The sequence below is a fragment of the Eptesicus fuscus genome, chromosome 2, assembly GCF_027574615.1.
Source record: "Eptesicus fuscus isolate TK198812 chromosome 2, DD_ASM_mEF_20220401, whole genome shotgun sequence".
Taxonomy (NCBI): domain Eukaryota; kingdom Metazoa; phylum Chordata; class Mammalia; order Chiroptera; family Vespertilionidae; genus Eptesicus; species Eptesicus fuscus.
Window position 1 is genome coordinate 82,959,291 of NC_072474.1, and position 17,498 is coordinate 82,976,788.

The window sequence follows — 17,498 nt, forward strand, 5'->3', positions numbered from 1 at the left end:
CTACTGGCAGGCAGTAAGGAGCGAGAGGTCCCGGAGTGCGAGAGCCCCGGACTGCGAGAGGGATGTCTGACTGCTGGCTTAGGCCTGATCCCCTATCCTATATAATAAAAGCCTAAAATGCAAATTGTTCGACCAGGAGTTTGGGAGTTTGACCACTCGCTATGACGTGCGCTGACCACCGTAAGCGGGCAGGCGGACATCCCCTGAGGGGCCCCAGACTGCGAGAGGGTGCAGGCCGGGCTGAGGGACACCACACCCCCCCACGCAGTGCACGTGCACCAGGCTTCTAGTCATGCTTAATGGTGCAAGACTAAAAGCTTTCCCTCTATAATCAGGAAGAAAACAAGGATGTCCACTCTTGCCACTTCTATTCCACATTATACTGGAGATCCTAACCTTTTTCTTGCCATTAGGCAAAAAAAGAAATAAAGGCCACCCAGATTCAACAGGAAGAAGTAAAATTATATTTACAGAGGGCATATCCTGTCTCCATATCCAGGCTCTTCATCTCGCTGAAGATGAATGGGTGACAATGTCTTCTTTCTTGGAAGGAAGGAGTTCTCTTCCTATTTCCAACTCTCCCAGTATCACACAGCCCAGGCCCCTTCTCTACTGTCCCACCACCTGCCTGTGTTCTAACTGCTGGTTCCCATGCAGCCTTGAAAAACACTGTGGGGAGCAGCTATTAGTGGTGCTGTCGGTACCCCTGTGCTCCCCCTCTCCCCCCACACACACAGTTTGTAGAGCCTGGGGTCTTGTCTGGAAGCCCATTGATAAGCATCTTTATTGCTGTCTTCCCTTTCTGCTCACTCCCTGCTTCTCAATGGTGTATCCTGGCCTGGCCTCTCAGGTAAGCTACTTGCACTGGGATCTTTGTCTAGCATTTGGCTTCTGGGGAACCTAAAACTGTGACAGATCGTCATAGTAGGTCCTTAGTGGACTTTGACCAGCAAATTAATAAAATTGAAATAGAATAGAATAGGAAATACCAGAGTACACTCTGTATTTGTTTCAACTTGAGACTGTAAATTGTATCTCTTACTTGGGACAAAGGCAAAAATACTTAGGAAAATCCTGCTCTAAAGACTTTTCATTGTTTTTTAAACAAATGTCATGTCAACATATGAACTTTTTTTTTTAAGTACCACTTTTTTAAGAGCATGGTAAGGAGAAGCCAAAAAGCAGTACCAGGTTTTATGAATAGGAAGGTGCTTGGTTTTTATATTCCCTCAATGTTGTGATTACTTAATTTTCAAAAACATTTACAATACTAATCCTAGGAAGACTCTGGTGAGAGTGACATGTATGTATTGCTGATGTCATTGTAAACCACACGCTTTGATTTAGCTCAAAAGCCTATAAATCCTTGTATTTATGCTAAGAAAAAAAAAAATAACTAAAACATGACATGCAGAATCACGTACACTGCAGTGTTTTATGTTCAGTAAAAAAATAGGAGCAACTTAAATGTCTGGATTTTGAAGGAGGACTTTGAAGGACCAATATTCTCGGAAAGAGGCTTTGAAGTGGAGTTTTACAGAAAGATGAAGGAGGAATTGTCCACCGCTTACATAAGCCTCACAGGATTGCTGGGGAAAACTCGGTTCTCAGTGGCACCTCCGCTCAGTTCTCCGGAGAGTCTGATGGGAGATCCACCACAGTTTAGTAGGAACGTAAAACAATGGCACAGCGCGCTCATGGATGGAGTCCCGTACTCACACTTACAACTTGACTTGGCATAAGAAAGCAGAGGGGGAGGAGGCAGTTACAAGGTTCCAAAAAGAGTAGTGGTTGGCAACGATCTGTCCCTTTCAGCCTGCAACCCAAAACCACATGGGGCGTCTGGGGCCCACGGGGACCCACAATCCCCCTGTGGGGTTGTAAAACCAATTGTGCTTGGAAGAGCTTCCCAAACCGCGGGGCAATCAGTACTCAGGTCTCCAGGGCCCACTTAGAAGTTCATACACTGAACACTGGTTCCGTTCAAAGTCGTTGTAGTTAAGAAAGAAGTACAAATATCTGGCTAGGAAAAACGAGGGTCCAGAGGGTGACTATGAGAGACTGGGGCGCAGCCTGCGGGGCGAGGGGCCAGGGGGTAAACGGGAGCCGGCGGGTGCGCTCTGAGGCCGGAGCGCAGCGCAGCGGGCCGGAGCCTCCGCGCCCCGGTCACCGCGGCCGCCCCGCCCCGCCCCGCCAGCAGGAGCGCGCTGGAGTCCCGCGGCCCGGGCGGGGCGGCCGCGCTCTCGCCGCCCCGGGGTGTGGTTCCTGTGGGCCAGAGCGGGAGGGGCGCCGCGTTTAAGGCGCTGGCCAGCGGGTCCCGGCTCACTCGCGCTCCCGCCACCGCCGCCACCGTACCCCACCATGGAACGGCCGCCGGCACGCGCCCTGCTCTTCGGAGCCGCCGGGCTGCTGCTCCTGCTCCTGCCCCTCTCCTCTTCCTCCTCTTCGGACGTCTGCGGCCCCTGCGAGCCGGCCTCCTGCCCGCCCCTGCCCCCGCGGGGCTGTCCGCTGGGCGAGACCCGCGACGCGTGTGGCTGCTGCCCCATGTGCGCCCGCGGCGAGGGCGAGCCCTGCGGGGGCGGCGGCGCCGGCAGGGGGTACTGCGCGCCGGGCATGGAGTGCGTGAAGAGCCGCAAGAGGCGGAAGGGTAAAGCCGGGGCAGCAGCCGGGGGCCCGGGAGTGAGCGGCGTGTGCATGTGCAAGAACCGCTACCCCGTGTGCGGCAGCGACGGCAACACCTACCCCACCGGGTGCCAGCTGCGCGCCGCCAGCCTGAGGGCCGAGAACCGCGGGGAGAAGGCCATCACCCAGGTCAGCAAGGGCACCTGCGAGCAAGGTGGGCACCAGCGCTTTCCTCTCCGACCCCGCCCCCCTGGCCCGCGCTGCTGTAGAACCGGGCTCCCCCTAGCGGGTCAGACCCGACAGGGCGCCGGCCACCGGTGCGCCCCGCGCTGGTTCCCGCAGCTCCTCCCCTGGGCATCCCAGGGATCAGAGGCGAGGAAAGGAACTGGCAGCCGCGGGGATGCCGGCAGAGATGGGAGACGCCTCCTCTTCTCTTATTTTGGAGGTTTTAGTTTTAGCGTTTGCTGCGTGCACCAAGAAAGTGAGGACTTGCAAGGCCAGTGTGTGTGTGTGTGTGTGTGTGTGTGTGTGTGTGTGTGTGTGTGTGATTTAGCGATATTTCAGACTCCCGCATCCCATCCCAAAAACTCACCCAACTGATGCTAACAGCTGGCAAGTAGATTCGCAAAAGCAGCCCCTATTCTTTGGCGAGACAAAATATGTCATGTTATCATCATCTTTTTCTTGGCCTGGGTATATAGATAAAGGTGAAGTCAAGAAATGGGGGGGGGGGGGGGAAGAAGTTTGACGCCGAAATGCGAAGTAAGGACTTTCAGAGAGAAGTTGTTTGTCTCACCTTTAGATGGCTAGATTGTCAGAACTATAAAACTAAGATTTCATGGTTTCTTAATATTGAGAAAATAATTCACTTACTGGAAATTACAGATTCTGAAACAGTAATCAAGCGAATTATTTGTGGGCAAAAACAAAAATACAGACTCTTGGAAGAATGTCTTTATGATGTAGTTTTGTTGGGAACCTTATGACCATTTTGTTTTTCTTTCTTGTTCCCTTTTTCGTGTTATATGTCCCCAGGATGCACTGTTCAGCAGGAATGGCTTTGAGGTTATGTTTAATGGTTTATTTTATTTCAAACAAGTCCAATCTTGCCATAAGTGAAAGTGGAAAATAAGTAGAGTTCAGGCGTGGGGGGAAAAAACACACACAGATTTTAACTCTAATGCCTGAAATAACATTTTCCATGGGCGGTCGTTTCAAGGGAAGGTTAGAAATCCAACCTAGCAGTCCTTCTCCTGGGCCCAGCCAAAGTGGAACGTGGGAGCGCGGCCATTCTCCTGAAAGGACAGAAGCAGTTGCTTCTTCAACAGCTCAGACTTTCACCAAACTTTCCCAATAATTCCTTTTTAGAGCTTTTCCCAGAAGTCCATGTGCTAAGAGGTCGTATGTCACCCATGTCAGAGTTCACTATTAAAAGCCTTAAATTGTGTAACTTACTGGTACTTGTTTTATTATCACTGAAACTTAGAAAGTCACAACCCAAAGTAGCCTGCATCCTTTTCCAACAGAAACAGTCATTTGCTCCTTTGGATCAAAGTCCTATCATGAAAGAGAAATGTCCATAGCTTAAGAGTTCATTCCACATATTAAGATTTCCTTAAACACCGTAAGGGGGATTTTTCCCCGATCGGAGCAGGTTAGCTAAAGAAAGTTAGCTTGGTGATTGTTTAAGTACTATCCGTTCTAGCTCGTAGCTGAGACTGATAGTCAGATAGAATAGCAGGCATATCTCAGAGATAATGCACTTAGGTTCCAAGCCACTGAAATAGAGTGAGTCATCACCTTTCTTTAGATGAGGGAGCCTTGCCTTTAAATTATTTCTTTAAAAAAAAAAAAAAAAAAAAAAGCAACACCTACAAAATGCAATAAAGAGAAGTACAATAAAATGAGGCGTACCTAAGGTCTTATAACCTCATTACCATGAATCTTTCCAGATGGCAAGCCCCATGAGGGTACAGGCCTGGTTTTACTTTGTGTTTGGGAAAATGTTCAGAAAAATAGCATCTAAAACTGGAAACCTAGACACAAATTAGCCTTTTCTTCCCAACCTAAGTTTAGAAACGGGGTCTAGTGCCTGGGACCATTTATAGGAGAACTTAGAAAAGAAGATAAGGACCACCAGAGTACTTTTCCACAGCAGAGACAATTAGGCCTAAAACCAGATTTTCTAATATATTGCTCTGACTCCTGAATGTGTTTTGAAAATTATAGAAGCAAACCTGATGTAGTGCCATTGTCTTCTGTGCCATTTAGTATTGGGGCTTTGCAAAGAATAAGAAATGCATTTCTAGCCCTAGCTGGTTTGGCTCAGTAGATAGAGCATCGGCCTGTGGACTGAAGGGTCCCCGGTTTGATTCCTGACAAGGGCACATGCCCAGGTTACGGGCTCGGTCCCCAGTGGGGGGCGTGCAGGAGACAGCCGGTCAATAGTTCTCTCATCATTGATGTTCCTATTTCTCTCCCTCTCCCTTCCTCTCTGAAATCAATAAAAATAAATTTTTTTAAAAAAAAGGAAATGCATTTCTAGGTTCCTCCAGCCATTCCTTCCCTCAGAAGAAACTTGAGTTATGCTTCCTCATGTATTGAGAGGGAAGGGACATTGTAGGACTCAGTCACAATGGTGTGGTTCCATCTGTGTTCTCTGTGTTGGTCTCATATAACCCACACTTATTGGGCATCTAAAGGGTGGCAGCACTGTGCTAGGTGCTATAGAACAAGGGATACACAAAACTGAACTGGTCCTTTTTTTAAAATATATTTTTATTTCAGAGAAGAAGGGAGAGGGAGAGAGAGATAGAAACATCAATGATGAGAGAGAATTACTGATCAGCTGCCTCCTGCACACCCCCTGCTGGAGATCAAACCCAAAACCCAGGCATGTGGCCTGACCTAGACTCAAACCGTGACCTCCTGGTTCATAGGTCGACACTCAACCACTGAGCCACACCAGCTAGGCAAAACAGAACTGGTCTTGCTGACTAAGAAAGTATTCATACAAATTGCAAACTCACTTCCCTGAGTGCTTTCGCTGGAGACCTGGAGACACTCCCAAATCTTCCCTTATTTTATGAGATCACCACTTACCCTCCTTCTGGAGAGGAACTTGGTCTGCTTGTTTGCTGTACCTCTGTGATAAGAGACAAAGCCATCTTCCTGAAAATTTGTTTGAAAGGTAATGAGCTCATAATAGCACATCTTAGACCTGTCATCATGAATTTACTGCCATTAGAACTTATCAAGGTCCCTGAAGTCATGAATAACTGGAAGAGAGGATTTGACAGTTCAGTTTGATAAAAAGTTAATATAGAGAAGCTGAAATGTATAATAAGATCTCACGTTGGAAGAGAACATGGTGTGCCTTTATTCCAGCTCTTGGTTATTTCCTGTTCATGGCCCTATCAATCTGAGCCCCTGGGTAATCCCATTTCAACCCCCTTTGTCCCTTTGAATCCCATCTTCTCTTTGTCCCCCCTCAGAATTAATTTTCACTTGTGAAATCAGAATTCATTCTTAAGGGTCTGCCTTATTATACCTTTAAGACCAAGTTCAAATTACCTAGCAGGGAATATGAGGCTCTTCACAATAACTCTACCCTGTTATTTTGGCCTCTTCTCCCCAACTCCTTTATAGTCCAGCCACAAGGCTTGCTCTTTGCTGCTGTTTGCAGTCATACCCACACTCTCACCCTCACTTTGAACTCTTAGTTTTCAAGGATCAGCAGGTGTCACTTTCTCTGTGAAGCTCCTTGATTCTCCCACCCCCCAGGGGTGTCCTTGTCCTTTGTCTCTTCCAGCCATTTTTTCAACAATGTTTATTGCACACATACTGTGTACATGTAAACAAGAGCTATTCTAGCAGAACAGTTAAGATGATGAGCTCTAGTACTCTGGGCTAGATTCCCTGGGTGTGAATCTTAACTCTGCCACTTCCTTAGCCTTGAACAAGTTACTTGACCTGTCTGGGCTTGTGTTTCCTCACCTATAATGTAAGTACTATCATCATCCCTATCTCATAGAGTTGTGAAGAGTCAATATTTTGAAGATTATTCATAGAAATAACCTAATGAATATTCATTGTTGTCATCATTCAACCTTCAAGTAAACTCCATGAAGGAAGGGAATTTTTGCTCCCTGATCTATCTCCAAGGGCCTGGATCAGTGCCTGGTACTAGTAGATGCTCTAGATATATGTTGAATGAATGAATGAATGAATGAATGAATGAATGAATTTTCCAGGTACTGTTCTAATCTCAGCCTAGAATAAGATAGACAGGATTGACCCCTCTCTGATGGCAATTACTGTAAGCTTTACACAGAAATAAGTAAACAGACATTTTCACACAGTCATATGTGCTGTGAAGAATGTGCAAAAGGGAAATAGGATAGAAACCAGAGGTGGATGAGCAGCAGTAAATGGGGTGGGCCAAGCCATGCAGAGGACCCATGTGAGGATTTCAGCAAAGCGGGCAGAGGTGACAACAGCTCTGCTAGTTAGTATAGCGCCTCCGCACAGCCTCCGAAGCACACTCTGAATGTCTGTCTTCTGCACAGGACTGGAAGCCTTTTAACAGAGAAGCTCCAGCTAGTAATCTTATCTAATAAATGAGTAATATGCATATTTACCATCACTCCAACACACAAGATGACTGCCCCCATGTGGTCAAAGATCCTGCCCCCATGTGGACACAAGATGGCCACCACAAGATGGCAGGCAGGGGAGGGAAGTTGAGAGGGACCAAGCCTGCAAGGGAGGGCAGTTGGGGGCGATCAAGCCTGCAGGGGAGGGCAGTTAAGGGTGACCAGGCCTGCAGGGAAGGGCTGTTGGGGGGGGGGGGCCCGGCCTGCAGGGGAGAGCTGTTGGGGGACCTGGCCTGCAGGGGAGGACAGTTAGGGGCAAACAGGCTGGCAGGGGAGCAGTTAGGCATCAATCAGGCTGGCAGGGGAGTGGTTAGGGTGTGATCAGGCTGACAGGCAGAAGCAGTTAGGGACAATCAGGAAGGCAGGCAGGCGAGCAGTTGGGAACCAGCAGTGCTGGATTGTGAGAGGGATGTCCAATTGCCTGATTAGTGAGAGGGATTGTCTGATTGCCTGCTCTGATTGGCTGCTAAACGGGCATTCAGACATCCCCCAAGGGGTCCCAGATTAGAGAGGGTGCAGGCTGGGCTGAGGGACACCTCCCCCACCCCGTGCACGAATTTCATGCACCGGGCCTCTAGTTCTTTATAAACACAGTGGCTGGCTAATAGTTGGACACTTCATAAGTATTTTTTGATTAAACAAGGGAATCTCTTAAGAAAGTGCCTTCCCTTTTGGAAATGCAGGCAATGGACTCTCCTGGCTGTCTGCTCTCTCTTCTCCTTGTATCTTCTGCCTTTATGAAGTCCAGGCCAGGGAATACATCTAACACTGATTCATCTTCCCCTCCTCTGCTATCCTGAACTCTAACATTAGATTGTCACCGCCGCCCCCCCCTCCCCTCAAATATCAACATTTCCCCATCCCCTTGCTGGTTAGAATTAGGTCTAAATGGAAAAAGCTTCAGTGACGATTTTTCTTTTCAGAAACTCATTTTGATGGATTTTAAACATTCATTCTTTGCGAATCTCATTGTATGCTCATTTTTATGTTAATAACATATTATTTAAATACCTCTTTTCTATTACTATTTTTTCTGTGAATTTATGAATTTGTGATATTGTGATTTGTAATAAGAAATATATATATTAGATCTTCATCCCATGTAGCTACTCAAACCTTTGGAATTTTCCAAGTGCTGAGAGTAACAAGGTGTCCTTTTCTTAAACTAAGGAGGTGGCTTTCAGAAAACCCCTAAGTCATCTAAGGGTAGGGGTTGATTGCCAGTGGAGCCAACCATGTGATTAGTGGGTTGGAACTTTCAATCCCACCCCTCCAACCTCCTGGGAGGAAGAGGAGCTGGAGATTGAGTTCAGTCACCAATGATTGAATGATTGGGTTGATTTAATCAATCATGCCTATGTAATGAAGCCTCCATTAAAACCCAAAAGGGCCCAGCAGGCGTGGCTCAGTGGCTGAGCATCAACCTATGAACCAGAAGGTCACGATTGAATTCCCCAGTCAGGGCATATGGCTGGGTTGTGGGCTACATCCCCAGGGTGCAGGAGGCAGCTGATCAATGAATCTCTCTCATCATTGATGTTTCTATCTCTCCCTCTCCCTTCCTCTCTGAAATCATTGAAAATATTTTTTTAAAAAAACAACACAAAAGGACGGGTTTGGAGAGCTTCTGGGTTGGTGAACATACGGAGATGCTGGGAGAGTGGCTCACACAGTGAACATGGAAGCTCCGTGTCCTTTCTTCAGACCTTTCCCTCTGCATCTCTTCCATCTGGCTGTTCCTGAGTTACATCCTTTTATAACAAGCTGGTAACCTAGTAAGTCCGTAAAATGTTTCTGAGTCCTGTGAGCCACTCTAACAAATTAATGGAACCCCGGGAGGGGGTTGTTGGAACCTCCAATCTGTAGCCAGTCAGTCAGAAGCACAGGTGACAACATGGACTTGTAATTGGCATAAGAAGTGTGTGAGGCGGGTGAAGGGGGAAGTCTTGTTGGACTGAGCCTTTAACCGGTGTGATCTGATGCTATCCCAAGGCAGAGAGTGTCAGAATTGTAGGACACCCAGCTGGTGTTGGAGAATTGCTTGGGGATGTGAGAGAAAATACATATGCAACTGGGGTCAGAATGGTAAAACGTCATTGAAAGGTGATACAGAAGAAAAAGATAATAAATAAATAAATAAATAAATAAATAAATAAATAAATAAATAGCAAAAAAATAAAATAAAATAAGAAAGTTGATACAGAGTGTTCCAATTTTAAATGAAATTTTAATGGTCTGGCTTATCCTGTGGCAAAGGGTTGGGGAGTGGGGCAATGCAAGTCAGTGCAATACTTTATAAAACTACCACTGTCATACCACAAAGACAGACAGAGAGCCCCCTGGGGGGATCCTTAGCCCGGGTTTATGAAGAGCCAGGAAAGACTTCCTAGAAGAGTGATGTCCTGATTGAGACAGGGGTGAGAAGGAATTGGCTGGAGAAGAGCTAGCATGGCGCTTGGAGTGAGCTAGAAGGAAGAGAGCAGAAAGCACAGCACATGGTTCCATGGGGCTGCCCCACAGAGAGGGAGGGCCAAGGGGCAGCCAGACACTTAACAGGGCTTAGTGACCAAGGGCCTTGTGGCCCGTTAAGGAGTCTAGACACTGTCATAAGAGCAGTGGGCCGTTGAGTGACGTAATTGGATTTGTGCTTTTAAAAAATCTCTGAGGCCCTTAGGAAGGGGCAAGACTGTCATCAGGGACTCCCATTAGGAAGCTGTTACAGTAATCCCAGCAAGAGATGCCTAACTCCTCCTACTATACATGACCTTTAGTTTCTGTTTCAGACCTTAGAAGTATTGTTGAACCCCGGGTCCTAACCTGCCACGGCAAGCTGTTTATTACTTGAAAAGTCTGAACTGTGCTTTTTCCTTATTAAATGACTCCTCACAACGTGCCCTGGCATCTCTTTCTCATTAGCCAGCCCAGCTCCCAAATTACAGCCACTTGCTCATTTCATTTCAAGAGGCTTTTCCCCCTATAAGCCCCGTTCCTCCCTTTCTCTACTTTCAGTTCAGAAACAGAAAAAGCCACATCCCGAAAAGTCTACCCTAACCCCATAGAAATGCTTTCAAGTTTTTTCTTCTAGCCTCAGTTGCCCTTCTTGAACACAGAAACTTCTAGAACGCTAAGTGAATCACCGGTTCTTTCTTACCACTAATCCCTGCATTTTAGGAAAGGTTTGAAAACCCGAAGCAGCTTTAGAAAAAATTGTTCTCCGATCCTTCTTACCAGGAATTGATACCATTAACAGTTGTGTAAACTTCCAAACCTTTTCCTATTCACATTTTTGTGTGTATATGTAACATATATAGCAAAGATATAAGTGTAACATATTTATATATGGGCTCACATTTATTCACAATCAACTTAGTTATTTTACTGTACATCCTACACATGTATTTTTATGTATCTATAATAGTTTACTAGCAGTAGAATTGATGGAATAAAGGTTATTCACATTTTAACTGTTACAGGCAAGTTGCCTTCCTAAAAGGTTAATACTCCCTCCAACTGTATATGTGAGTATCCTTTTTCCCACACCCTTGCCAACATGGGTATTATCAATCTCTTTAATTCTTGTTGAGCTGAAAAGCAGTATCTCCTGTTTAGTTTGCAATTTCCTGCTCTCTAGTGAGATTGAACATCTTGTATTTCTTCTGTGAATTGCCTATGTATGCCTTGCCAATTTTTCTGTGCGTGTATTATTTGTATTTTTCATATTTATTTTGAATTATTGGGGATATTAACATTTTTGTTAAATATTTGTTATATTTTCTCTGGAAAAGAAAATAGGCAGGCTTGAAGAAGGGCCTTAAAGGACCTAGGATTCTTTTCAAGGAAAAGAATCCAAAGAACAAGTTAATGTTTCGTCATGGTTTGGGAATTAGTTATTAAATGGAAGGTGCTTGACCTACTTTTCTACAATTCTTCAGGAGACAGAATTAAAAGGCCTGGAATTAAATAGCCACTCTCAACCGAAGGTCATTGGTGCCAATTCAATGCCAATAGGAATTCCCAATTTGGAATGTGGTGAAGAAGGAAACTTTATTCAGTGCAAACAGCTCAACTGTGAGACAGCACAGCTGTGGAATAACTCAATAGTGTTGTAGCTCAATTAAGAGGCCCTGGAGCGAGGTGGCCCTGGAGTGAGACCCCTCTTCAGCTAGGCAGCTCTGGTCTGCTCACCTGCGCCAGTCTGCCTCACTCTGCTCCTTTGCTATGGCAAGATGTCTTTGGTGTTTCAACTCCAGCTGGAGAAATGCAATCTTCAGTCTTGGATGGAAAGGAAAAGTGCCCTGGGGGAACTTGCTTATATAGACTACCCCTGGTTCCTGATGGGTCCATCCTCATGCAAAGAAGAACTCCAAATCCTCAAAGTTTGATTAGTCCAAAGGGCACTGTCCTGATTGGTCAGAATGGAGCTGCCCTGATTGGTTGGTGAAGATGCTAATGGGGATATACCTGTGCAGCTCCAATTGGATGGGGAAAGTCTCGGTCCTATTGGTTGTAATAGGATTCCAGGAATTCCATAAGAGCTGGTTCAGGTGGCAGGAATACAGTGCAGGCAGGCAGTTCAGAGCAGAGGCAGGTAGCTTAGTGCAGGCTTCTCCTGAAGAGCAGTTTTTGTGAAAGGCCCCTGTGCAGAAACAGCTGCTGGGCGGTGTTTTAAATTTGAGCCCCGTCAAACCACTGAGAGCCCTTCTTATTAGGTATTTTCTTTCCCAGGGTCCACACCACAAAGCACAGTTAGATTACACACCAGGGAGAACTTGTAGGTAAAAACTGTTGAATACCGTTACATGCTCACATGGGAGTCAGGAGAATTCTGTTGCGAGACGTTCTGTTGGAGAGCTGAGCGGTTACCTAAGTGAGGAGGGGAAGCTGGGAGAGGATGGTAGGACTTTTAAGATCTTTTACACTCTAGATATTAGATGGAATGATGAAGCTGAGCAAGTGTTTATTATCATCCTTAAATATAATTTGCATCCTGTCCATAGAGCCTGCCCTCTGGTTTACTGTAGACTTGCCTTCTAGAAGAAACTGCCTTATAAGTCTCTTTTGAATAGTTCAGTGACAGAACTTCCTTGGGTAGAGTCCAAGGCCAGCCGGCCTTCCCTCGTTCTAAATTCCTCCCCCACAGTGTATAAGATTATGATGCTTCCTCTAACCTCGAAATACCCTGCTAATGATCTGACCTCATCTGTACAGTATTTTTAATTGTAAGACAAATAGCATCTTATTCTTAGCAACTGTTAGAAAGGGAACCCTGAATTTGTGTAAGAAAGACTTTTAGGCCAGAGAATGTATGTGTGTAACCTTTTTTGTAATTTAGATCCAGGAGTGGCACCTTTAGAGCCTAGAGATGGAAAAAGACTTAGAAGTATATCAATTAACAAGTGCTTATTTTAGGCAATTTTCAAAATTTCCCAGTGAAGCCTTTTTATGAGGGGGTAGGAAGGTGATAAGGACTAGAAATGTCACAGGAAAGCTCTCCCAAGCCTGTTTCATGTGGTTTTCCAAGTTGATCAAGACCATCACCCCAAGAGGACCCCACCCCAAGCAGCCTCAAAGATAAAGTGAGGTCAGGTGGAGAAAGCCATGGTTGATAATGTGGAGGGGGGAATGTTTATTTTTTTTACCTAAAATTGATGTGTTAAATAGTTGAATTAATGGCAAAAGATATGGTGGAGTTAGTTAGAAATAGCTAGAGCTAGCAATAAACGTGCCCCCTGAATGCCTCGACCACGCACTGGGTTACCAGAGAGAGGTGCTGTCCCTGAAGCCCACAGGGCCCAAAAGCGGGCCAGGGTTGCAAAGAAGTTTTGTGTCTGAAAAGTAAGAAAGGTTCAGACCAGGTAAACCAGATCAAGTAACCTCATTTTGACAAAGCCCCATTCATTTGGCATGAAGTTTCTTACGGTAGGAGTGTTGACAAGGCTGTGGACAAGCAGACATGTTCAAAGTAGAGTTTACCACTATGATAAAGCAACACCCTCAAAACTTAAGGATAATACATATTATAAGTGAAAGTAGTTTAGTCTGCTTCAGAAGATTTTTGCAAAGGTCACATTATTTTTTTAAAATATATTTTATTGATTTTTTTACAGAGAGGAAGGGAGAGGGATAGAGAGTCAGAAACATCGATGAGAGAGAAACATCGATCAGCTGCCTCCTGCACACCTCCTACTGGGGATATGCCCACAACCAAGGTACATGCCCTTGACCGGAATCGAACCTGGGACCTTTCAGTTCGCAGGCCGAGGCTCTATCCAGTGAGCCAAACGGGTTAGGGCCAAAGGTCACATTATTAAACAGATGTGAAAACGCGGTGTGAACAGATATCAAAACAGTTGCTAAGAATAAGGTGTTATTTGTTTTACAATTAAAATAAATATAAAGAATCTTATTGACTGGTCTGGAAACTACTTTGGGGCAAGAATTCCAGTCAGTACCTTGTAGATGGTGATCATGATAACTGAGGTTTGTAGTGCTTTACAGTTTGCTGGGGGCTTCTGTGGACGTGTCCTTGTTTGTTACACTTTGGGGAAGTAAGGGGAATTACTGTCCCAGCTTCCAAATAAGAAACCCGAAGGCCACCCATCACACAGCCAGGTAAATAGCAGTGCTGGTACGTAAATGTAGGCATTGAGCTACAGCCTTGCTATTCAAAGTATGGCAGGTAGACCAGCAGCACCGGCTCTCTGCGCTATCTTTCTCTTCTATAACCCTAAAACTGTACCAAAATAAACAGTTTAGCCCTAGCCAGTTTGGCTCAGTGGATAGAGCATCAGCCTGTGGACTGAAGGGTCCCAGTTACGATTCTGGTCAAGAGCATGTACATGGGTTACCGGCTGGATCCCTGGCCCTGGTCGGGAGTGCATGTGGGAGGCAACCAATCAATGTGTCTCTCTCACATCGATGTTCTCTCTCTGTCTCTCCCCCTCCCTCCCACTCCCTCTAAAAACCAATGGAAAATTATCCTCCAGTGAGGATTAACAAAATAAACAGTTTAAAACAAAAGTGATTCACAAGAGTCAAACTCTTGGGTGTGAAAAGTTTTAGAAAGATCCTAATGAATTTATCCTGCTTATATTTTCTTTTTTGATGAATTGACCAGGGGGATGTATGATACATTCCTGATTAAATAGCTCTAAAAGAGCTCTTTCAATTAACACAAAGTAGAAATTCTATATGATAACAAAGTTTATGTCATAGTTTAATTGGCTTTTGTGATAATGTGGTGCACTTTATAGTAAATGTCATATTCCATTCTGGGAAAGATGGTATTTCTTAAATGAATGAATGTCTCTTTGGACAGATCCCTGATGAGTGTGGCATCCGTCCCTCCAGGGCCAGATTGGAAATACGAGAGCCAGTCTCCTCATCCACAACCAACAGGCCCTTGAAGGGCCAGTGTGTTGGGGGCAGCAGGCATGGATATTTTCCCAAGCAGGACTTCTTGGGGCATAGCATTTATGTGTGGTGTTTGATCACTTGCCAGGCCTTTCAGGTAACTCCGAGTAAGGAAAAGGAGGAGAAAAATCACTCAGATAACTGTCAACATGCTCAAGTGTTCATTTTCACCGGAGATTTTAGCCCTGCGTGCTGACAGAGCCCTGCCCTAAGCACCACTCTACCATCAATTTTCCCAGCCGGGATAATATTTACTCCACACCTAAGCTGAGGTTCACTATTGGGCCACTCTCTGGAGGGAATTTGCATTTTTAGGGACTGAAGCATATGTGTTGTCAGGTGACAACTTCCAGGAGAAGGAAAATCCATGTAGGGATTTGAGAACTCAAGTACCTATAACCCATTTGACTTTCTGAGGGTGGGGGGAGGGAAGAGAGCACTTTCGTATTCTCAGGCAGAAATGCAGTCGCCTCTGATCATCTTGTTCTTTCTTGTTCTTCTTGAAGAACCAGCTTTTGGGGAAGGCTGTCTCTTTCCCTGAGTGAGAAAGGCTCAAAGACATTCATTTACATCGCGGCAGATTAATGGGCCAGCGGTCAAGTGGTTGAATTGGGGAAGCTTTAGATCTAACATCTGTTCTGCTCTCCTCCGGCCTGACCCCAAGCCAGGGAGAAAATTTTATCAAGAAATAGATCTCCTGGAACATTGAGAAGGTTTTGAAAGGGACCACACAGAAACGAGGCTTTAGGAATTTGTCAGGGTAGCCCCAGCCTGCAGGATGCAAAGCCTGCTCCTCCTACGTGGGAGTTTTCAGAACTCTCTGCTCAGAGAACAGAAATCCAAAAGTGAAATTTCCATAGCAGCTGCAGCAATTACTCTGCAACCCTGCCCCGCCCCCCAACCTCAGGAAGCCATAGAGCGCGTGATAAAAAAATGAAACGCTTTTTAAAAAAGAAAAAGAAGAAAATGAAATGCTTAGGCAACAGTGCCGCTCTGAGTTAGAGAAGGCCCGTGGAGGGGCTCCTGCAGCGAGGCTGCGTATTAGAGATGCTCAGCCCAGCCGGAGAGGGCAGGCTGGGACAGAGATCAAGATGCTACCGAGTTTTGAGGGCCAGGGCTGCAGAGCCAGAGGCCCCTCCCCGCTCAGATGTGTCGCAGATCAGAACTGTAGGGCAGGAGGGAGAGGCTACCAGCAGGCTCTTTCTGCACCGCCGAGCCTTTGGTTCGCTAGCGGATAACTGTCAGGGAGGAGCAGGCTGTTCAGGACCCAGTGGTGATGTGGACATGTTACCGGCTCTCTACCTCATCTCTGCCTCGTCTGAGGCCTCTTGCTTTTCACCCGCTCTGCCTGGCCTCTCATTGCCTGCTGCCCCTTTTTCCTAACTGAGCACAAATGTGGTTTTCTTTTCCACCCCCAACCCTTTCTCAGTTACAAGGCTTGGCCAGCAACTCTAGAAATGGTGAGCTCCACTCAATCTGCTCCTCCAACGCCATCCCCAGACTCATGAGCCGCCTCTGGCATTGCCCCCAAACTTGGCATGCCACCCCTGAGAGGCAGCCAGCTCAGTCCACATCATTCAGGAGATGGTTGTCCCTTCTGTGTGTGTGTGTGTGTGTGTGTGTGTGTGTGTGTGTGTGTGTATTAATCCTCACCCAAGAATATTTTTTCCATTGATTTTTAGAGAGAGTGGAAGGGACGGCGGGGCGGGGAGGGTGGAGAAACATTGATGTAAGAGAGATGCATATATTGGTTGCCTCCTGCATACGCCCCAACTGGGGCTGGGGATCAAATCTGCAACCCAGGTACATGCCCTTGATGGGGAATCGAACCCTCGACCCTTTTGTGCACGGCCAACACTCTAACCACTGAGAAACTCTGGCCAGGGCTATCCCTTCTTTTTTTTTGTGCTACTTTGGGATGAAGTGGTTACAGATGTCTTAGGATCCTAATCCTAATAATATTTCTACATCTATCAGTACTATGGGTGTTACTAAAAGTTCGAGTACTACAATACTTTAAGAAAAGTATTCACCTAAAGCCACAACAATATAATCTTTCATTTATGTTACTAGAATGCAGGTTCCACGTGCCCAGTGTTTTTTATCTGTTCAGACACTGTTGACCCCTGTGTCTAAACAGTCCTTGGGATGTAGTAGGTACTCAATACATACTTGTTGAGTAAGTGAATGAGTAATTAAGAGTGGATTACAATGTGCCCTGTTGGAAAGGGGAACCTGGTGGAAGCCCTCCTCCCTCCCTCCCCCCCCCCTCTGTCACCCACTCTGGGATCTCTGATAAGGAAAGGTGTCTCTGTCCAGCTTATAGGTCCCCCATCCTAGAGGAGAATTTCTTGTTACTTTGCATCTTCTCCCATGGACCCTTGTACTTACTTTCTACTATCACAAAAACTCTGTGACGGAGAGCAAATGTTCAACTCAAAGTTACCACCTCCCCCTAATCATTTCCCAGGCAATGAGAATGGTATTCTACCACTGGCTGTGTGACCTTGAGAAATTTACTCAACTTCTCTGGGCTTCAGTTTTCACATCACTACAATGAGTTAATGTATTTTTTTTTAAATATATTTTATTGATTTTTTACAGAGAGGAAGAGAGAGGGATAGAGAGGTAGAAACATTGATGAGAGAGAAACATCAACCAGCTGCCTCCTGCACACCCCCTACCGGGGATGTGCCCGCAACCAAGGTACATGCCCTTGACCGGAATCGAACCTGGGACCCTTCAGTCCGTAGGCCGACGCTCTATCCACTGAGCCAAACCGGTTTCGGCTAGTTAATGTATTTTAAA

General features: G+C 46.0%; 1 protein-coding gene across 1 annotated transcript in view; it reads left to right on the plus strand.

Moving 5' to 3' along the window:
• The first annotated feature begins 2,280 nt into the window (after positions 1 to 2,280).
• IGFBP7 (insulin like growth factor binding protein 7) overlaps positions 2,281 to 17,498 on the plus strand; it is a 72,507-nt gene continuing 57,289 nt past the window's right edge. The window contains exon 1 of the mRNA XM_008140334.3: positions 2,281 to 2,836. Coding sequence (XP_008138556.1) covers positions 2,362 to 2,836 — 475 coding nt within the window. The 5' untranslated portion in view covers positions 2,281 to 2,361. The remainder of the gene's footprint in view (positions 2,837 to 17,498) is intronic.